Here is a 23,587-nt window from a genome sequence, read left to right as displayed (position 1 = left end):
TAAATATGATAAAAGAAGAGACTACTGCATTAGCACCATTCAACAGCAGCTATGTTTACATTTGGGTATAATGTTTATGATTATGGTTTATTCTTCCTGCTCCTCTCCATGTGTGATGATGTAACAAAGTGATTTGTAATCCAAGTTGCCTGTTGGATCAATGGTGGATGACTGGAACATCTGTTTAACCTGAAATTGATCAGACAAATGTCACTACTATGTTTTTTACTGTGAATTTAAAAAAGTACTTTGTTGCCATAGCGAAATTAAATTGTTTACCTCCTCAGCTGTGAATTTGTCTGCTTGTGTTGTTAGTAGTTTCTGTAATCTGAGAATGGTTGGATAGTTGCATAATTAGAAATCCCCTTCTTATTGGACAGAACATGTATTATTTATTCAAGTTCAAATCAACCACTGAAATCAACCTAGTACACAGAACTTACTCATCTTTGTGAATGAAGCCTTTTGCATCAGGATCAAACAGTCTGAAAGCATTTAAGATGGTATCTTCTGGATCTGTGCCTGCATACCACAATACCAAAAGACAGGCACTATTATTAAAAACTCAGGTCATATTTCCATTTGTTATTTTCTCTATTTCACTTTATTAGTCACTAAAATCATCTGGAAGGGTTACTTAACAGTGTCTCACCGTGTAGCTTTTCTCCAAAGAGGGTGAGAAACATGGTAAAGTTGATGGGTCCGGTGGCTTCTTTCAGCATGTCTTCTAACTCCTTGTCCTTTACATTCAGTTTGCCTGAGAAAATAATTATAATTTAGATGGCATTCATATATAATTCAGAATTTTATACTAAATTGTATATGTCTAATATATACATCATGTCCTTTTTGCTATGTCTGTTTTTAACAAATACGAACCCAAAGATGCATATGTGTCCTTGAGATCTTCTTTATCAATAAACCCATCCCGGTTTTGATCAATAAGTGTGAAAGCCTGATCAAGGAAGTATTCATAAAAGTTAAGTCATGTGAGTACAACAAACATCCTTCTCCAATAAATAGTCCAGGATTTAAATATGATGTTCAAATGAACCTCACCTCTTTATACTCCTGGATCTGGGTTTGTTCAAACATGGAAAAAACATTAGATGAGGCTCTCTGGGCTCTTTTGGCTCCACCTTCCTTCTTCTTTGTCTTTCTACTAGCCTACAACATATGGGATGATAATATCCCAAAACATAGGTTATTCAATTACAGTATTAGGCCTACAGGTTATCCATCAACACAGCATGTTAATTGGTAAACTCAAGACAATCAATATGGTACAGCACAATCTTTATAATTATTCTCAACTCAAAAGGGTAGAATCCTTTCAAGCGATAAAATACTCTTGACACGTACCATCTCTCTTTGTGTTGTGCGATGCGCTGCTGTTCCAGTGAGTGTGCCTATGGACCTGTGAGGAGGCCTTTTAAATACTGCTGCTCCCCGGAATGGACTGTGACGACAGTCAGGGGCGTCACAAGAGGGGGGAAAGTGGGACTGAGTTACTAGGGCCCAAGGTGGAGGGGCCTTCATTATTTTCTGCTTTAACTTTTGAAAAATAGCAGATATACAAGCTCACAGCGCGGCACTCGGTGCCGCGCTGCGAGCTTGTAGATCTGCTATTTTTGAAAAGTCGCGAAAATGTGTGCAAATCTTTGAATATGTGTATTTTTTAAGCCAACATTTGTAATTCAAATTTTGCTTCTGGGGGGTCCCTGGAACGAAATATTTTGAGATGGGGGTCCGTGGCCAAATACATATCATTTTGGGGATCCTTCACATGAAAGTTTGAGCACCACTGACATAGAAACATAGGTTTTTTCAAAGACTTTTTCACGATTTTTCAAAATTAGCAGATCTACAAACTCGCCGCGCGGCACTCGGTGCCACGCTGTGAGCTTGTACATCTGCTATTTTTCAATAGTTAAAGCACAAAATAACGTGTGATATTGCGTTCCCAGTCTAAATGGGTTAAACCCCCTACCCCCTATGAAGAACATTCATGGGGGGCCCGCAGTGAATCCTTGTACCCAGGGCCCGGAATTTGGTGCGACGCCCCTGATGACAGTTGGGCTGAAGCAGGTTCCAAGAGGCCAAATTGGATCTAATGGGTTGCTACTCCCAGACCGTTCTATATTCTCCTTACATGGACAAGTTGTCTGACAAGGTTCTGCTTCTCAAGAGGCCTAACTAACAACTGTTGTTGATGATCAAACCCTTTTAAAGTATTGCTATTTATTCCCTAATGGTTGCAACTGGGTGATATATTCACAAGCTAATTGTTATTATTTTTAGGGTCTTTCCTTACTGCCTTCGGCTACTTGTGTTCTTTGCTCCGTATTTCAGATTTCTTGTCAAAGGACCATACAGTGACAGTGTCATTGTCCATTCATAGTATACATCGTCCATAAATATAGAGCATTTACTCATAAATGTTCTCCTCATTAAACATTACCAAAACAGAAGTACCTGAATAATTGCTTGGCTGAATTGCACTGTTTTCAAGTAAGGGACGTTTGAATTTCATTCACAAACCAATATGTTGTCCAACTGAAAATAACCTTTTTAATAAAATGAGATAACATGACTTTGACAGAAATAACCACACAATGATATTTACTGGACTGGATTACCTATCTCACGCAAGTTTCGAGTGCCTGCAAGTTGAAGATAAGATGAGATAAACCTTTGTTGATCCCCAGAAGGAAATGAAGGTGTCACAGCAGCAACAGCATGAGTGAAACACAGGAGAGATACAGGTACGCGTAAAGGTCAAGAACAGAAGCAAGCACCCTCCTGTCGAGGCCCTTTTCAAGTTTGTTATCTCCGCCAGTCCCGAAGGAGAGCGGAGGTTGTGTGTGTGTGTGTGTGTGTGCGACTGTGCGTGTGTGTGTGTGTGTACGTACGTGTGTGCTAGAGTGTATGCGTTGTGTGCATTCGACCTGGTTGCCTGAACGGGCCTGTTGGGAGCAGGCCTAGGGGGCTAACTGAAACCCACGGTTCCAGAGTCTGGCCCTGAATTTCAGAAGCTGAATCAAAAATACCCCTCATACTGTACAGTTGTACATTTTATTAACAGGCAAAGTAGACAACTACCTGGGGCCCAGAGCAGTAAGGGGTCCCCGGACCCCAAGGCTCATTCAAAATGGAATTGGAATGGAATTTTCTGTGCAGGGTCCCAACTGTCTAAAAGAATCGCATCTGCTTTTGCTGTTCTTTCTGCCCTTGGACAATCTGTAATAGAAGTTTTAATCATAGGCTCCTAAATGTATGCAAACACAGAATAAGTGAATAGTTTAATATGAATATAAATTATGAAAATGTGATAGACTTGAGCACATGAAACAATAGTACAGAAATGATTTATGGTACTTTTAAAACACTGATGACAGCACTTGATCCAGTTACATGTACGGTGTTAGTACACATGGTTGAGATTTCATTTCCTTCTTTATCTTCTCAGTTCACAGTTTCCAAGTTCCCTTTCTTCACCATCACTGTGCATTTGTTGCTGATGAGACAAAGTAATTAAAATACTGATGACAGCATTTTATCAAGTTTCATGTTCGGTACACATACTGTATAGAAAAAAAAAACAGTAGTATCCTAGTAGCCCTGTGATTTCAGTTCCTTCTTCATTTTTCTTGCCTGGAGAAGTCTTGTCAAATGATTTGTGGTTTCTTCACCATCGCAGGTGATGAGACAAATACATTTCCAATTCCACATGACGAAAACATTATTTGTGTCATTTGTCTCATGGTGCCTGTTCCCAAACTAATTCTGTCTCGTATCATTAGTTGTGGTTGAAAAATTTGCGCTACCTGCGTATTAAACAGGTAACACACCTGGATCAATGATATGCTGCTATGGTCTTCCTTTGTTCATTCATGCTGCACCACTCCACTGATATGATTAAATAGGGTTAACATTCAAACCCAGAGAACAGTCCAACTCCTGTACCAGTTAAGAGACTACAGTGGTGTATTCTCCTCTGAGTCCACGGCAACCCTTCTGTCTTCTTCCCTGGTGAAACACAAATACTTTATTTATTATACACAGTATACACATATCGTCGCTGTCGGGCAGAAACCTCGTATCTCCAAGTTTCAAATCTGTACGTTTTTTTTGCAAAGTAAAGCCCTGCTTCACCATACAAGGCCGTTGCACAAAAGTAGTGAAAACAGCAGATCTACAAGCACACAACGCCTCGCAACGCGAGGCGTTGTGTGCTTGTAGATCGGCTGTTTTCACTAGTTTAAATCATTTTTAAAATGATAAATGCAAAACCAACGGTTTTGGACATACAAGGTTTCCACCCGACAACGACGATATACAGCTTGTATGTATGTCTGTTTGTACTGTATATATTCCCCCCCTTTTCAGCTTGTGCAGTAGTCTACTGTAAAATAAATCCTGTAGTGTGTTGAGAAACGGAATATGATTATCAACAATCTGCCATGTAGATGCATTATATTTTCTTCATATTTCTGGAATGAAGAAATATATTTAGACCGTGATTACCAGGATGGATAGAGACACCAGTGTTAGAGATTGGTTACTCACAGTGCTACTGCCTTGAGCAGATCTCTCTGTATTTGCTGCCGTCTCTTCTCATTGATGGGGTACAGACAGAAGACCAGCATTCCAATGAGAAGCAGAGCGATGGGCACGGGGGCAAACAGGATGCGAAGAGCAGTGCTCACTCCTGGCGAGTGGCTGCATGCCCCGGGCGTATAGCCAACAAAACTGAAGAAATTCAGGATGACAACAGTGAGTTTGACAGAAAGAAGTTAAATCATACACCTACACCTACAATATATTCCAACCATGTACATGTACATGTACATGGTTGGAATATATATTTTGGTATACTTTAGTGGTATTGTTTTTTTATAACAAGAAAAATGGGTGGTTTAAACATTTTCATACTTTCAGTGACCTCTCGTGCCTTGTGGATGGAAGCATTGTCATCCTACAAGAGACCACTCTCATCAAGATAGAGGTTTTTCGGGATAAAGTTCATCATTTTGGTGTTGTTTTTTCTGTGCACAATCTCTTACAGATAACATAGTGCCCTCTGCTGGTTATCGGTTAGGAATAAAATATGATCTATTAATTCATGAGGGGCATAACTCAGGCACTGTCCGATCTACCTATTACCTAAAACTGTATGTGTGTGTGTGTGTGTGTGTGTGTGTGTGTGTGTGTGTGTGTGTGTGTGTGTGTGCGTGTGCGTGCGCGTGCGTGCGTGTGTGTGCGTGGGTGTTTGTGCACTGGGCAGTATCCTTTCTGAGAACTGCAGCATATGCATGTGGTACTGTAACTCACTGTAGCACCAGAGTTGATATCCCTAGGGCCATCCCTCCTCCGAACTTATTGAAGAAAACAAAACAGGAGAAGAACATGGGTTCCAGGTCTTTATCATCTGGGTTCTTCACCTTGAAGTCATCTACCACATCTGGAAGCATAGACCTGTAGCGAGACAGTTATAATAATAATAACACCTTTCTTTACACTAAAGTGATACAGTATATAAAAGGAAACCGATTAAAAGTGTGCTTTGCATAAAAAAAGAAAACAAGATAGCCTTAAAAAGAAAAAGGTTAAACATAAAAGCACATATCAATCACTAAGAAAGATAGATGGAAAATGAAATGAAATAAAATGTTGATAAATGCTGCAATAGATTTAAGACAGAGAGGGGTAGAAGTATAAGAGACATAAAAAGGGCTGAAGACAAGAAGGAACAGTGTGATTAGTCAAATACATCCAATGATTCACAAAGTCTTACAGGATATCGTTGTCCGGCAGGAAATGTATACTTTGACATATGACAGCGTCATTCTAAAGTAGCGAAAATTGCCTATGTGCAAACTCAAAATGCCTTGCATCGCGACGCTTAGTATAGTGAGCTTGTACAGTAGAGGGACCACAATGGAAACAAGCCCCCCCACGGTTTTTGGTGTTATCCTTTTAGCGTAGCTTTTTTGACTGGACTGCCATACTGTTGACAAACAATCAATCAATCAATCGGGGTGCGTACCACATATAGGCTCTAGCCTGACAGAGCAACGCAGGTTCGAATCCCGATCCCCATGACCTTTGCTGCCTTCCGATCCCGATTACCTTTGTCACTCCCTGTTTCCTGCCTATCTCCACTGTGTGGAGAGCAGCTGCTCAAGTTATGAACAAACATCATTTTCTAACGACTGTGACCTTTATAGAAATAATCGATTCAGACAAATGAAAGAAGACATATCTCAAGAATTGGTTGGCAAGCTCTTGAGAACTGACAGTCTCCTGATAACTACATGCCGTTCATTGCCTTACTTTCACTCTGCCACTCGATGGTGCTATTGTGTATGTTACCAACGTTATGACCCAGTGAATAGCTATGATAAGGCAACAGCCCAGCTTTAATATTCTTAAACCAATTTATTTTAGATTGTCTATAAAGTAAATATTACTGAGACTTTAAAACAGTTGTCATGTATACAACATGAAAATAATCGCCCACTTGTCCTCTGGAGCCGACACATGGGTCACATGACCAGTTATTTTCTGACCCCTCATTGGCAGGACTCTCTCTCCACTGACTCTGGTCTTGGCCATCTGGCCAGTGATGTATATCGGACCAGTTACCCATATATGGAAACCCTTGATACCCATATATGGAGATCCATGTACAGTATATGGAGATATGCTGTGAGGCCCCAAACATGCTTACTCAGTTATTCGTTATGTGAAAGTCCTATGACGTCTATGACATCTGACATCATACATACAATCCCTTTTATGCCCATATATGGAGATCACTGTCTGTAGAACCAGCCACAAAGATATGGGCTGTCTGTCCTCCATATTTGGGCATTCTCATATGAAGTCCTGTTAGATATGGGCTTAATATTGATGACATCAGGGATCTCCATATAAGTACATAAAGGGCATTCTGTTAGTGTGGTTCCCCTGACATCTCAGTGATGTCAGAGCGTCAAACAGAGCATGACGCAGAGACGTGACACGGAGACAAGAGGTGACAGTTTTCATACTAAACTGCGACCTACAGTATGGTCGCAATAACGCAGGAGTGTAGCGTTATTATTTCAACATTCGATAGTCCAACGTGACATTCGTCCGACGCTGGTGAATGCTAACCTGCCGGCGCTGGTGAATGCTTACCTGGTGAATGTTAATGCTACTATGCCTAAAGCTAACCCTAACCCTTACCCTAACCTCAGTAAACTATGCCTAACCCTAAGCCTAACCCTAACCCTTAGTCAGACTAATGGGATGTCGAGGGATGTCGAAATATCGAGATTTCACCTAATAACACACGTGCATGCCTAAACATTTTCAATCTCCATAAAATAAGGAAAAACTGAACAGATTATGACAACAAAATCCAAGACATCTTGCTTGATTTAAAATCACCCAGTGGTGCAGAGTTATGGAAGAACAGACCAAAGGCAACACATATCGACTCTTAGGTCTCCTTTTAGTAGACCTTGTACCAGTGAACTGTACCGTCATGAAACTGTACCTTTTCCTATGCAAACTTCTAATAAAGTCTTCAATCAAAGGTCTTCACCGACTGAGCCTTAACACAGAGAAATGCATGCAAACATACTTACCAGGGCAACAAGTAGAGTACTGCTAGACTGCATCCTGCAGTTATGGACAAGGGGATGAAAACAGGAAGACTGCCATGAACATAGACCATAGCCACCAGCACTGGAATATAGATCTGAAACACGGACAAGAAGTAGAGAACATCACCAGCATTTTAACATGTCAACATAGTACTAATAGTTCAGTCACACACATTATACTCTATTGATTGACAACGCAGATTGATAGACTGTACATATAAGTCTTTTGTACCGGCTGCTCTTAAACTGTACAATGAAACACACAATGGTCGACTGTGGAGGACTACCTTCCTAAACTAGGATGACGGAACTATAGTTGTACTGACTCTGACCTCTAAGGACCTTCCAGGGAGGGTGCTCATGTGCGTCGGGCTGTGACACCCTTTCTAGTTTCTTTTCCTTTCGAGTTTCTTTTTTCTTTTTCGCACTGACTTTTTTGACACTGCACTATTAGGTTGTGTTAGTAGTTTTTGGGTATTTTTGCTTGTGTTTGACATGACAGTGAGATACTTGTTGCACTAACTAGCATTGACTGCTATGGTCACTTTTGATCTGGACACTGTACTATTTTGATAGTTATGATTAAGGACACTATATGTATAAATATTTATATTATTTATTCCCTCTCTTCGTGTACCTTGCTCTTTACTGTACTCTGTTCTTGTTTTTCTTTTATCTTTTTCTTACTTCTCTGTAACTTTGTAAATAACCTTATAACGGCAACTGATTTTCCCCCTTGGGATAATAAAGGTATCTATCTATCTATCTATCTATCTATCTATATAGTATATTTGCTGATAGACTATGGTAATTCAATGGCCCATTGCAGATATTTAGAGCTAGAAGCTAAGCTTAACTATCTCTCTTGCTATTGTATCACTTTTACTCAGTGCCTTTCCTGTGTTTCAACATTATAGCCTACCGTTGCTGCTATGAAACCTGAATTTCCCTCCAGGGATCTTATAACTTAGCTTATACTGTGATCCAAGCAGGCTTGATTTCTTAAGGATGTACTGTAGAATGCATCTTCTGATCAACTCACAGACATGCCAATGAAGAGTGTGGTCTTCTTGCCCAGCCTGCCCAGCAAAATCTGCCACAGAGGGATTGACAATGTGGCTGCTGTCTGAAGGAGCAAACAGAGACAATACGCTAACTTGCTTTACATCGTACAGTGAAACCATCTTGCACATCAATAAAACAATTTGAAACTGTCTGTAGTGTGAGCGTTCAACACCCAATATGTGGCAATGACATCGTATATTATTGGATCGGCAAATTATGAAGTGGTGTGTACATACAGTATTGCATAATTCTTCTGTACACACTACACAGATTACTCTATTCTGTCCTACAATTAGTCAATGGCAGGAGAGGCTGTTACAGGTCATCTTAATTTGAGAATGCATATTTTAGTTTTAGCTGTCCATGAGTTCTTTTCTTTGCTTTTGGTTTAATATTGAGGGTGGTGTTAGGTTATATGGAGAAAAAAAAAACATTGAAAATAAACAAAAAGTATTTCTATATTTCTAATTCTTTTGTGTCCTTTTATGTTATTGTCTCCACCAGGCCAAAGACATGGCCGAGATTATGTTTTCGCCCCTGTCCGTCTGCGTGTCCGTCATTGGAGGTGAAATTGGAAGTGAAATTTCTCACGTCAGCCTTTTATAGCACACCAGGAGGCAGATTCTTGCAAAAAGAATGTTACATTACTCCTAAAGATTTTGATCAAGTTGTATCTGTCACATTTTCTGATTCTATTCCAGCAGTTGGCTTTCAATGTTTGTTGGAGGGGCTCGTTTTACATGACATGCTACAAGCACTGCTGGACCGATCGGTGGGGAACTTTGTACGCACACTCCCAGTAGGCCATGGAAGAATCTCCACCAAATGGTTTTTCAAATCGGCCTGTTAACATGAAACAGATTTTTGCAAAACACATTTTTTATTTTACTCTGATTTGTATCACTCAAGTCAATACACATTATCTCTGTCGTCATGTCATCTTTAGTCATGTCACCTGTAGTCATGTCATCACGACATGGCTATGATTGGCTTCCAAAGTTTGCAGGGGTGGCCTTTTTGCACAACATGCCACACTGTGTTATTTTCCACACATATTATGAAACCTCTGCACGCACATTCTAACTAGGGGAAGGAAGAACCTCCACGCCAATTTTTTAAATCCTCTCATGGTGACCCACCTGGCTGTTTAATGACTGAATTACAAAAATTGCTGGCCCACAATAACGTACCAGGCCTGGGGGAGACCTGTTCCCAGAGGAGCACATTTTTCTAGTTTCATAATTTTTTTTATGTCTGCCAAGTTGTAAATAGTTCTTACTTTTTTGTTGTTTTGGTTTATTTGCTAATAAAAATTGCATTGTAGATTTTATTGATGCGGAAAGGCAAATAAACAGCTATGTAAAGAATCAATCAATTTGCATACAAAAAGAACATGAAATAAAACATTAAAAGCTAGTAAGACGCCTCAGGCCGACGCCAATTCTTGGCCATCTGGCCAGTGATGTATATCGGACCAGTTACCCATATATGGAGACCCCTGCATGATAGTCAGCAATGTGATGTCATAACATGCCCATATATGGGCATTACCAAATATGGGCATTCTCAGATATGCGCTTAATAACATCCGGACAGAGATCTCCATATATGGGCATAAAACGGACAAACACATAATTAATTTGCAAGTGTGACTTGTGATGACATCAGCGATCTCCAAATATGGGCATAAAAGGGACACCAAGCCAGAGCGTGATGTCAGAGCAGATTTAAACACTTTTACTTTACTTCATAGTTGGGTGGCCTTGGTGATGGTCCTTGTGACTCAAACGTCAAAATAAATCAATGCAGAAATACTGTGATGTTGGTGTGAAAAGGAATTCACTTTGTTTCTGTTTTAATTCACACATTTCAGCCTCTTTAATGTGTGCATCTTGTAGCATAGCATTTAAATATATTTTATTACTCCAACATACCGTATACATTTTGTTGTATTAAGACCCAAATTTATTCAGAGTATAGTAATTAATGTAGCAGTTTTCCCTGATTGCATAAGGGGTGGGAAAAGAGGACAACAACTAATAGAATACACACATCACTTGGTTGAAGAGCTGAGTTGGAAAGCATCATGAGGAAAAAGAATAAAGCTACACACAAATCTGCTCCAATGTAATTTAATTATGTTTCGAGTCAAGGCTCTTCATCGGGTCAAGTGTGCAGATTTATTCATTTTGTTTGTGGGAAAAGAGGACTACACATAAATAAATAACATGCAAAATGCTACTGGGCAAACACCTGTACACAATTAATGGGTAGTAAATAGTACACTCCCTGCTGTGTTTATCAGCCTGTTTGGACTAGCTCCCCCTCCCCTAAGATAATTTATTCCCCCCTTTTTTTCCTACTCTGTACAATATATTGTTTTATATTTGTGATGATATTGAATGTTTTTCGTGATACTTTATATGTTGCTGAAATGAATACCTACAGTAGGACCCCAATGGAAACAAGACTGGAAGGACTTTTTTTGGAGTAATCCTTTTAGACTACGAGTTTTGACTGTACTCGTGCTGTTTTACATTTCTGTCTAATAAAATATTCAAGCAATCAATTCCGTCAATGCAATCCAGGCACTGAGATAGGCTATTTGTCCTCAACTACCTCGAGCACCATCCCGCTGGCAGTAGCGATGGTTCTATCTTCTGTGTTAAATGTCGACATTACTATTAATTTCTTGGCATTGAGCTTGAGGCCGATCTTCCTGCACTCAGTAGTAGTAGTTCACTTCCTTTCTCTGCAGTGACTAAGGCAATGTCATCTGCATAGTCCAGGTTGGTGATCCTGATGGGATGTACTCGCTGAGTCTTCCTCGGGTCACAGTATGAAACCCTGTCTCCTCTCCCGAGTCTCAAGACATGGCTCAGCAGTCATCACCGTAATAAACAGGAAGAGGGGCCAGCGTATCACCCTGTAGGATGCATGAAAGTATCTCCATCGTGGGTCTGAGTCTGACTATACTGTAGCTTGCCACTATCATCTGCACCATCTTTTCAGGAACACCATAGGCCTGGAGAATGTTCACGAGTTTCCCCTGGTGTATGGTGTCAAAAGCTTTTGGGAAATCAATGAAGGTGATCACCGGTAACATGCAGGTTCTACTATTCGTCCAGGTTCCAGGTATCCGTCTGTCTTTCAATGTTATATGAGATAAATAAAGTGGTTCCTGTGTAAATAAGCCGAAAAGCTTACTAGGATCTCCTTTTAGTTGACCTTGCACCAGTGATTTGTACTGTCATGAAACTGTACTTTTTCCTATGCAACCTTCTAATAAATTCTTCAATCAATCAATCAATCAATCAATCAATCTCTCCCTGACACCTCCCAGTATCCTTCTCAGAGCCACTGCCCGACTACTGTGTGCGCAGGGCGAAAGACTGAACGAGAAAAGTACTCTTCTAATCATGTGTCGTGCAACCTTATTGACAAATGATCAGCATGCACTGTAGGCTGTAGACTACTCACCATCAAAACAAGTAACAGGTGCTGGAAGTACGGCCCCAGACCTGCAGCGTGGGTGAGGAAAAGTGCAGCATTCCCTTGTGCCATCTATAAACAAGATATCACACATGGTGAGGAAAGGGGTTGGAGGACAGTATCTTTAAGGAAAAATAAATATATATTCATAGGAATAAGTAAAGGTGGTCATGGAAACAACGATCAAACAACCCGGTCATCAACAGTTATCAAAGATTCATTTGACCTATTTGAGTTTGAGTTATTCAGATATTATTTAGTCATCACTGATATGCAGTATACAGACACGGCCACAACAGCAAACCCCTACCTGAAATGCAAGTGAGCAGAAGAGGAAGCCAAACACCAGCTTGACATAAGGTGTGTGTCTCACCAACTTTCTCATGCCAGTCAGGAAGGGCATCTGTGTCCTACCCAGAGTGCTGAGGGGAGCTGCAGCGGAGGCCAGCACAACACAGTGGGGTCATAAACAACCTACACAGTAAGATCCTCAGTGTTAGACTTACAATGGACCAGTTACACTTAAAGGACCAGGTCACCTCTGGGACAACCAGATCTTATTTTATTGTTGTGTGGGACACGATCAACACAATCCTGAATTATTTTTTGTGTTCAATCTGTGTTTTTAGATATGTTAGTATTTCAGCATGCTACAACTGGTCATATGATGCATATGACCAGTTGTAGCATGCTGAAATCGGCTGAAATACTAAAATATCAAAAAACACAGATTGAACACAAAACATAACTCAGGATTGTGTTGATCGAGTCCCACACAACAATAAAAGAAGATCTGGTTGTCCCAGAGGTGATCTGGTCCTTTAAGATTTTACTGTGTAATGCTGACTCTTTAATACTGAAGAATTAACAGCACTCATGTTTCCTTCTAGCAATCAATATTGTTGTCATTAACAACATAATCTTTAAAAACGAATAGTAGATGTACAAACTCACAACACGTTGCACTTTTGTGAGCTTGTAGATCTTCTATTTTCAAACATGTTTGTGGTTAAATGGTTACACTTGTCATGTCAGAGGAATGTTGTTTTAGGCAACAAATTACAGGAAACACCCAGTTACAGTATCTCTGTTGGATAAAAACAGTTCCTTGCAAAAAACATGGAAATGATTCTTGCCTCTTGACAGCTCCCCTCATGGAGAAAGGTCTAAGTAATACAGTAGGATTGATCGATGATTTGAGAATTATCATACAGTACATTGTCATACATTTCATGCTTGGTTTTAAAAGTTAAATTGTAAGGTATGTGTATACAGTATTATATGCCAGAAGCTGAAGAAATCTGTAGCTTGAGGTACTCAATTTATGGTAAAATAAGTCATACATCATGTTGTTTAAATATCTCCAGGAGTGATTCTCAAAGTGGGGTCCAGGGACCCCCAGGGGTCCTTAGGTGGCTTCCAGGGGGTCCCAAGCAAGACTATTTAATATAGCATCAAAATCAGTTCAACAACTTTAACCTCTACTAGTCGATCTACAAGCTCATAATGTCTCGCAATGCAACGCGTTATGAGCTTGAATTTGCTATTTGTTTTAAATAACACTATTTTCAGATGGATTTCTGTGGCCACATCTGTATTAATTTGGGGGTCTTTATAAAGCCTTTTAAACATGAACTCACCCTTCTGCTCCTTGACTCCCAAGAAGAGCACAAGACTGGAAATTAAGAAGAGGCTGGTCTGGATCAGAGCAGCAACAGCATAGGCCTTCCTCTGATAGACAAGACACACAGTTTGATGGCCATTGTTATAAACAAGTTATACTTAGGTCAAAGACAAAATAGAGGTTAGGTGAGGTGAAGAAAGTGTAGGTGAATTTAATTTAGTTGAGTTATTTGAGGCAAGGGGATAAGACAGTGGTTCTCAAACGTTAGAATGTCAAGGGCCCCTATAACAAGAGGGTACAAATGGAACTATTTGGTTTCATTTGTACCCAGTACCCACTCAGACTTACAGACCTGTAATGGTCCAAACCTTTGATGTCAATTTCAGTTAATTGTTTTTTTTTTATACTTTTTATTAAATAATTTCAATTTTACATTTCATATTTCACATTTTATATCCATAGATGCGATTATTTTCTTTTCTCTTATTTCTTTTTTACATAACACGTACAAAAAAAAAAACACCACCTACTTAACTCAGTTACTGCCAATTAAATATGCCCTCGAGTGGCATTATTGCCAGAAAATCTCCATAGACTTCCATGAAATTTATAGTGCAACTTTCAAACAAAAAAAAAAGATTGGAAATCCGTTCAGGCATTCTTGAGATAATAGCCATTATGTTTTACATTATGTAAGCAAAGATGGCTGCCCTGTATGAAAGATGGGGTTGTATGGGGGGTGGAACATGCAAAATCGCGATTGAAATCATGTTTACTAGATTTAATGGGGTCCAAAAAAAAAATATATATATATATTTTATTTTTTAAAAAAATAAAAGGTCGTTTGGCACTGTATGAGTTAACAACACAATAGGAATACATAAAATAAAATAAAAAATAATAAAGAGGCTTTTTCGTTTGACGTCCGTGCCTAAAACACCCTTGGTCTGAACAAAAACACAAAACAAAATGGACCGAAACAAAAAAAGAGGGGTTATGTGGGCATGCCATCCTTACTTAAAAGATACGCGGCCCACCTCTTTTCAAAAACGTTTTCCTTACCATTAATTCTATATGTCACCCTCTCCATAGAGTACATGTCCTCCACTTTGTCCAACCATTTATCCACCCTGGGAGGTTCCAAACTTTTCCAACCCCTTGATATTTGTTTGAGTGCTGTAATTCTCAAAATCCAGAAGAGATATAACTCTCTGCTCTGCAGACCTTGGGGACATGTTCCCAGAAGTATATTGTGGTTTTGTAAATTTAAAACTCTCCCAAATATTTGTTGTGAAAAAAATATGGGTGTGATCCGCATAGCTCTCCCCACATTCCCTCCAGCAACCGGAGTTTGAGTGGTACTTAGATATTGCCAGAGGTGTTTAGATTGGAAGTACCTTATATTGATTTTCCAGGCATATTCCTGCCAAAAAGGTGATCTTAAGAAGTTAAAAATGTCTTTGAAACTCTGATTCCACTCATTTCCATTTATAGTAATTCTCAGTTCTTTATCCCACTTATCCTTAATGTGGAGTAAATCTTCGGATTTGATTTCCTGAAATATTTGATAAAGTTGTCCAATTGTATTTCTATAATCATTTCTTTGATGTGATTTTATTATATATCTCAGGAGAGGGTGAAGGTTTCCAAGAGTTCTGATTTTAAGGCGGTCTTTTAGGTAGCTCCTCACTTGCAAATATCGATGAAAGTGATTTCTAGAAATTCCATATTGATCTACTAAATATTCAAAAGAGACCACCTCTTCTTCCTTGTACATTTGATAGAATCTTGTGAGACCTTTCCCTTCCCATATCTTAAAGACTTGATCCATAGTATTCGGAGTGAAATCTGAGTCACGTGACATTTCTCTCAACAAAGTCGTTTCTTGTTCTTTGAGTTTACTTATTTTACATATTGTTTTCCAAATTTTAAAAGTATTGTGTATAGAGTGGTTGAATGTTTTAATCTGTGCTTTATTGAAAGCTGTAAATATCAAAGTAGGCTACTAAGTGATCCAACCGATTTAGTTTCCATGAGCTTCCATTTAGGGTTCATTTTATTATTCGTCCAAATCAATATAGATTTAATCTGTGCTGCATAGTAGTAATAGGTTAGATTAGGTAATGCCAGACCACCTCTGTCTTTGTTTTGTTGCAGTGTTTTAACACATCTGGTGCCAACCCCGAGTTTCCCCGAGTTTGTATTGATACCAACGCTGTGCCAACCCCTTGTTTCCCGAGTTTGGGCCGTTTTTGGGGAAAAAAAAAAAAAAAAAAATCTAATTTTTCTTTTTTTCAAATTTTTTTTTTTTACCTCCAGAAATGTATTAGGCATGATCGCGATCGCGAAATTGCATGTTTAACCCCCATACCAACCCATTCTTTCAAACATGGCAGCCATGTTTGTTTACATCTGAAGAAAACATAATGGCCCATAAATCATGAATGCCTGAACGGATTTCCAAGCGGATTTTTTTGTTTGAAAGCTGTGAACAGCATCTACACACGTGGTGCATCATCTAGGCATGGGCGTGCACTTTTTACACAATTGCACAATTACATGGAAGTCTATGGTAACCATGGCAACGCGAGACATTGAAGAGAAAAAATCATTGCAACATAAGTGTTTAACCCTATTGGCTTCTTTGCGTCCCATACAAACTTTCTCATCAGACCCTCCCAGACATGAAGGCATGTAGGTGATATATACAATGGCAGGTTTTGAAATAAAAATAGGAAGCGTGGTAAAACGTTCATTTTAATAATCTTGATTCTTTCCAAAAGGGATGAGGGTATAATTTCAGTTACTTGTTGATGAGTATCATAGTCTGTAGAAAGAATATTTACAATACAATCCATATTGACAGATACAATAATAATCTTTATTGTCCCCGAAGGGATATTTGTCTTCACAAGTTTGTTCAAACACAACAATATAACACAAAACAACATATCACAAAGACAAACAAGACTGCACTCTGACGAGGAGCAGACTTGTGCCTTTGTGCCTAACATCTAACTGAACACAATACTTGCGCCTCGCTTTTCTGACGGGCACAAGTAATCATGAAGTCCCCACTGTACACAGAAAACCATCCCATCAATGGGGGCGAGGCAGTTGTATGTGCAGCGATGGCTGAGGGGACAAAATCCCTGCTAAAACGAACCTTTTACCACTTCAGCGTTCTGTATCTTTGCCCAGATGGCATGAGGTTGAAGTAGCGATACAGAGGATGAGTAGTGTCATTTGTTATTAAAAGTGCTACGCGTGTGATGGCCTTATTTATCATATCAGCAAGTGTGGGAAGTTTGATGATCTTGAAAAGGTCCCTTTCTGTTTTGGCCTTTCTCTGTTCTTAGAATTTCCGTGATGCATTTCCCGGGCAAGTGCCGGCCTGACAGTCCATTTAGGTCAATCTTTACACTTTCATAGATACACTAAGGGACCGTGTCCACCAAGACGTTTTCCCCTGAGCGCAGTGTATGTTTTGAATTGTTTATACGTTAGGGGAGAACCGTGTTTTTGTAAACCCCAGTCAGGAAAAAAGCCTCAGTGGACATGGCCCGATTTTACTGGTAGGAAGAGTATAATGCATGGTATGCCACTTCAAAAACTTGACTTACTATATGCTGAAGACTGTCAGTGAGGGATGAAGTTACATTTTGGAGGGCAGGAGAGGAGAGGTTTAGGAGGGAGACATCACTGTAGTTTAGAAGACTGCAGGCCTGTTCTTTCTTAGCATGGTACACTCCTACTATCTGACCTTGAATTATTGCCCCAGCCAACACTGCAAACATCTCCACCACCAATCCTGGATGTTGAGAGACACAATATGACACATGTAAAGATCACAGCTGCTTTTTTAATTTTTTACTTCAACTTGTAGCAATAGTTTTTTATTTCGTTTTGTCTTTCCATTTTATTTTGGTTTTTTTTCTCCTCGGTTATTTCCTCTGTATCTTTGGTGTTGTTACTTTTTAAGAGACAAAGTATCAAAGTACACTTCCAAGACATTAATAGCCTACATGAGGTCTGATTACCACAATTTAACCCAACCCTCGTGTGATCAACCCTGACAAGTACAGACATTTGTGTTTTAGGAAACCGATGCTCGTGAGAAGGTGCCGTTGGGGTCGCGCATTGGCAACCAGACCAATAATGAATATATTTGAATCAGGAAACGCTGAAAAAAAATGAGGTTGTTGCGACGAGCGTGAAGAGAACGAACACTCCTCTAACACGCACGCACGCACGCACGCGCGCGCACACACACACACACACACACACACACACACACACACACACACACAGCTCCACCCCCAACAACAAGTAGCAGAACAGAGCACAAGCCATGAAGCCAACACACACCTATTCACAAGCCCTTGTAAGCAAACTGATTTGAACTGTTCATAAATGATTTCCAAGGATTATGTTTAATATCAGCGGGTGGTACAAATTCATGGACCACTATTCCATTTGGTTCTATCTGTACCCTTGCGGTGTTAAATTTCGATCGCGACGTGATGTAAAGGCCTGCCCATACTTTCTTCGAAACCGGACTATTCGGCAGAAATACTACAAAATGGCGTCACTCGCGACTTCTGAAAAGCATTACACCGAATTGGAAATTTGCAGTCTTAAAGTCACAACTCACCGAACATTTCTGAGGTTTCAGAGATACTATGGACAGGCCTTAAAAAAGTGTTAATGTATGGGTTGTTGATGTTTATTTTGGAAAAATAATGCTGCATGGATTGACCACTTAATTATTTTCTGTACACCTAAGAGAGCACGCTTTTGCTCCTACAGCCTTGTGCAGATAGGTGGAATGCATAGCTGGTTAGCAGGACATTTATTTTGTTCATTTGTTTGTTTGCTTTAACTACTTTAACTGCTATTTTTTATTGCTGTGCTTAACACGTTATGCACGGCTTTATTTGCGGAGTAAAATGTGATGCCAAGTGCAGTGTGCAGTTATGAAGGTGTGATTCACATATGTCAATATTTCCTTCTCTAAGGATTACATACAGCAGATAACCTTGTTGTAAAACTCTGTCATAAGATTGGCTGCCTGTTTAGAAATAAAACTAGTTTCCCCATGCTCTGTAGGAAAAGGATCTGGACTCAGTTTACCACTCAGCTCTGAGGTTTATTACTGGTGCCAGCTACAACACTCATAACTGCACCTTGTATGGTACTCGAATTTCGTCCGCCTTCGGCGGCCTCATCCAAGATTTCAAACACTTAGTGTGCTCACACGCACACTCTCGGGCGAGGGGTTTATTCCATAGGCTGGGAGGTTTATTCATTGCCTTTATGTCAACAATATTGTTTTTTCCTTTTTGTTATTATGTTTTGTATGTGTGTAATCTCTGCATCATTGTAAACGAGGGTCTCCCTCAATGATCTCTCTGAGAATTTAAATAAAGGTTGAATGAATAAAAAAGCTTGCAGCAAACAAAAGGATGGAGCCCAGGCAGCCTCTGAAGCCAGCAGGGGAGTCGGTTGCCAGTGTTATTGCTCTGATCAGCATTTTAATGAGTTAGGAAAGAAACAAATACTTTTCTATTTCCATTGCTTTTTTTGTTATCAATAAAAAGGACCAGTCGTTCTATTTTACCCAGGGCTCCTGTCTTCTAATTGTAGTTGGATTACAGTACATACAAAACATCTAAAACGATCTACTTTAAATACAGTTCAGGATCCGGGGTTGTATTTGTTATATCCCATGGCACATGCAGGTATGAGAACAAAACGTTTGTGCGTACATTTGTGTATCAATCAATGTGCTTGACGACGACGATAATGATGATGATACTGTGCACTGCAGATCTTCATTCTTACTGTATGCTGTGGCTGAGTCTCTGTCTTTCTGGTCTCCTCCCAGGAACATGTTCAAGGATGAGTAGGGAATATTGTAGCACTAAACAGAATAAAAGAGACATTTTAAGCACATCCTTCTGGTGTGTGTGTGTGTGTGTGTGTGTGTGTGTGTGTGTGTGTGTGTGTGTGTGTGTGCGTGCGTGCGTGCGTGCGTGCGTGCGTGTGTGCGTGCGTGTAGCCTACTGTAAATATAATTAGCCTACAACAAAGGCAGTTTAACACGTTTATAATACGAATAGTAGGACCACAGTTTATATTTATGTACTTATTATTTTCCAAAAGCAACATAACGCTGTTGTCCGATGAAAACCTTGTATGTCCAAAACCGCTCGTTTTGCATTTATTATTTTAAAAATGATTTAAACTAGTGAAAACAGCCGATCTACAAGCACACAACGCCTCGCACCGCCAGGCGTTGTGTGCTTGTAGATCTGCTGTTTTCACTACTTTTGTGCGACAGCCTTGTATGATGAAGCAGGGCTTTACTTTGCGAAAGAACGTACAAATTTGAAACTTGGAGACACAAGGTTTCCACCCGACAACGACGATAAGCAACTTCAACCAATGCATTGTGTCTGGATACAACGCCACAGTTAGAAAGAATATTGATGACTTACACTCATGAACAAATCAAAGAGGCATGTCCAGATGAGGAACCAGGTGAAACTAAAGGCTGAAGACATGGAGGTCTGTGGCACGAACCACATCATGATGTAAGAGACCAGAGCCAATGGCGTAGCGAACACGGTCCTGGAGGAGGGAGTAGCTAGAACATGTTAGACATGTGAAGCCATGATTGATAGGACAATGTTACTGAAAAGTAAATGCAAAAACAGTCTTTTACCGGGTGTGCAGTTAAAGAATAATTCAACAAAATCAAAAGATCACCAGGACCCAAAAGCAGCAACCATACACAGACACGTTTCAGCGTGAGCATTCCTCAGCGTGTGGCTCATCACGCCAAATGTGTGAAAAAAATCGCAGAGTCAAATATTGCACTTTTTCCTCAACAGTCAACAGTTTTTAGAAAACTTTAGTTAATAGGCTAGTTACTTTGTAGATTTGGATTATTATTACAAAACAAATTAAACTAACCACTTCAGCTCTATTTAAACTTTGGCTATTTTGAAAATAGCCTATCTACAAGCTCACAATGAATCAACACGTTTGAGCTTGTAAATCTGCTATTTTCAAAGCATTTTTATACATTTGGAAACTTGTGCAATGGGACATTCTGCTTAGTGAGTAGCCTACTTTTACTTTCAGTACTTGTATATTTTAATGAGAATACTTTTGTACTTTATACTCAAATACATTTTTTAAAGACTTTTATTTGTAAGGGTGCCCTCACAGCAAAATACCTATGACAGTGGAATCCGCATTTCAATGAGAAGGGAGCGTTTTTTGCAGAAATCCTCTGCTGGCATGAAACCGCTTCACTCTCATTGGAATGCATTGGCGGAACACGGATTCCACTCTCATAGGTACTTTGGTGTGAGGGCACCCTAACAGAGTATTTATTTTACTTAAGTACAAAATGTGAGTACTTCTTCCACCACTGACAATGAGCAATGAGAAAACAAGTGTCCCCCTGTTCAACTACTCACCATGGGATAAGTTTGCCAAATCGTGTCCTGCCACTCTTACTGACCAAGTATCCAATGATAGGGTCTGTGATGGCATCCCAAGCTCGTCCCACAAACAAGATGAGAGAGGCATAGAATGGACCCATCTAGACAGAGAAGAAGATTGTAAAATCCAAGAAAATATATCAGCTGTGTATTGTGTGTAACTGTTTATGTGCCCTAGGCTGTGCCTAATATGCTTATTATATATTGCACAAGCATGACATCAAATTAGCTGAAATGGAACACTGACCTGTACCACATCCAACAGAAAGATTTGCAAAAAGAATCCCTTGGCAGTCTGGGTCATTTGGTAGGGCATGCCACCCACTGCATAGCTGATCTTCCTGCACAGAGGGATACCTTTGTCTTTCTGTATAATGACAGAAAATATTCTTGATTGATAGCCTTTGCCTTTATTTACAGAAATCTGTTATTTCCTGTTATTTATTGGCTATGACATTATTTCCATTTCTGAGCGGACTACTAACTAATTAGGAACAAACGCATTTAGCTGAGCATGACTGCCAAGTATAATATTGACAAATAACTTGATGGACTTGTAAGCTATTAACAGATAATAAAATTAGACTACCGTATTCAAAATAAAACAAATTGCATTCAGTGTCAAACGGGCAGTCATTTAAGGCAGTGGTTCTCAAACTTTTTCATGTCAAGGACCCCCAGGTCTGACACTTATTAGACCGTGGACCCCCATTTGAAAAGATATGCCAAGGACCCCCATAAGAGAAGATTTTTTTTTTTACAGCTATACAGTAGCAGTGATTCTCAGCCATCAATGACCCCCAGTCTGACATGCGACATTAGGCTATGGACCACATTTAATGGCATTTCTATCTCTGAGACCCCCATTTATATAGTAAAATCAATGTTAATTTAACTCAGAGTGTACAAATGGAACCAAATGGACCCGTTAGGATAAGGGTCCATTTGGTTTCTAGCTATCATTAGCTGGGGACCCCTGGAACTCCCTCAAGGACCCCTGGGGGTCCGCGGACCCCACTTTGAGAACCACTAATCTTAAGGCATTTGACAGTTACCAAAGCTTGAGGTCTTGTATGAACGATGAACATTTCGTTTACACAGAAAGTTTACATCCAAGTTAGATACGCGTGGTTGCAAGTTATGTAGGATACACTTACTGAAGTATGGGCAGATCCCCTTTTACGCAGCGGAGATTTGACATCCGCCATGGTCCTGCTATGCACACTCATCTTCTTCAAACAAACCCTGTCACTTCAGCAGGGTGTTTGTTTCTCCCCATCCATGGCAAGGTTCCGAGGTATTTCCTTCCTCACATCGACCAGCCAACCCGCGTTCTGCATTCATGCATGTGTGAAATAACCGTCACCACCAGGCTTTCCGCAATACCCGTAGAAATAGTCTGGTTGACGGGTCGATCCCGTCTAGCCCGCCTACTGTATGCTGTAATTGCATTATACAGATACACTGATACAGCCATACACAACACACACATCGACAGATGTAACCAATTAGGCCAGGGTTGCCTGGGTTGACAAATGACAACTCCTCCTGAATCCGGCAGGACTCAGCCTCCTGAATTTCGACCCCATCTCCAGCGGTGCTCCTGAGTCCTGAATTGTTATTTCTCCTCCTGGATTGGGGGATTTCCGTGGCAACACGTGTCCGAGTTAAACTGTGCATGTGCGATGTGATGACTGTCTCTGATGATTGTCTTTTCTCCTGGATTTGGTAGGCTTACTAGGCTATATCATACAGATATATTCATATTCACTTAATGTGAATGGTTATTAAGCTATTACTTTACATTGCTTCAGCTATCAAATCAATTTCTAGGACTACGCCTACTTTTTTTTTTACTAATTGCTGAAATTATAGGCCTACCCACCACTTTCCAATGCGAGTAATGCCTGATAAAATGGTAGAAATCGCAAAATTCACCAGAACACAGGAACAGTACTCTACATCTACTCTGTTATATTATGGTCTTGGCCTTGAGATTGATTGATTGATTGATTGATTGATTGGATAATTTAAATACATTTGAAGCAAGCTAAAATGAACAATAAACAATGACAAACTAAAGCTGTAGGCCTAATGTAGGCCTATCCATTGTGGGTATTTTGTGTCTGTATGAAGGTGACATGTGTCTTAGCAGCATCATGACAACACCAAAATATAAACAACTGATCAGCACAGTTAACAGACCCTTGTTCTCACTGGATTGGACATAGTGTAGA

General features: G+C 39.9%; 2 protein-coding genes across 2 annotated transcripts; both read right to left on the bottom strand.

Annotated features, from left to right (window-relative positions):
• Positions 1–87: 87 nt before the first annotated feature.
• LOC308291302 (myosin light chain 5-like) lies at positions 88–1,161 on the bottom strand (the record flags this gene model as incomplete). The annotated part of the gene is made up of 6 exons (XM_080733284.1): positions 1,060–1,161; positions 880–955; positions 653–757; positions 444–522; positions 280–328; positions 88–189 (listed from the first exon to the last, which is right to left on the bottom strand). Exons 1-6 carry the CDS (start codon positions 1,093–1,095, stop codon positions 88–90), a joined length of 447 nt encoding a protein of 148 aa, XP_080589410.1. The 5' UTR covers positions 1,096–1,161.
• A 2,744-nt stretch (positions 1,162–3,905) lies between these two features.
• LOC308291765 (sodium-dependent lysophosphatidylcholine symporter 1-like) lies at positions 3,906–22,558 on the bottom strand (the record flags this gene model as incomplete). Its single annotated transcript, XM_080733893.1, has 14 exons — positions 3,906–4,029; positions 4,570–4,752; positions 5,335–5,478; positions 7,638–7,750; positions 8,698–8,781; positions 12,201–12,284; positions 12,523–12,644; positions 13,853–13,943; positions 17,460–17,647; positions 19,681–19,759; positions 20,337–20,469; positions 21,327–21,451; positions 21,598–21,717; positions 22,508–22,558. 14 exons carry the CDS (start codon positions 22,556–22,558, stop codon positions 3,978–3,980), a joined length of 1,569 nt encoding a protein of 522 aa, XP_080590019.1. The 3' UTR covers positions 3,906–3,977.
• Positions 22,559–23,587: the final 1,029 nt, after the last annotated feature.

The sequence above is a fragment of the Nannobrachium achirus genome (genome assembly GCF_963921795.1).
Source record: "Nannobrachium achirus genome assembly, chromosome: 9".
NCBI classification, from domain to species: Eukaryota; Metazoa; Chordata; class Actinopteri; order Myctophiformes; family Myctophidae; genus Nannobrachium; species Nannobrachium achirus.
The sequence above is the reverse complement of the archived record's forward strand: the minus strand, read 5'-3'. Positions and strand labels throughout refer to the sequence as shown.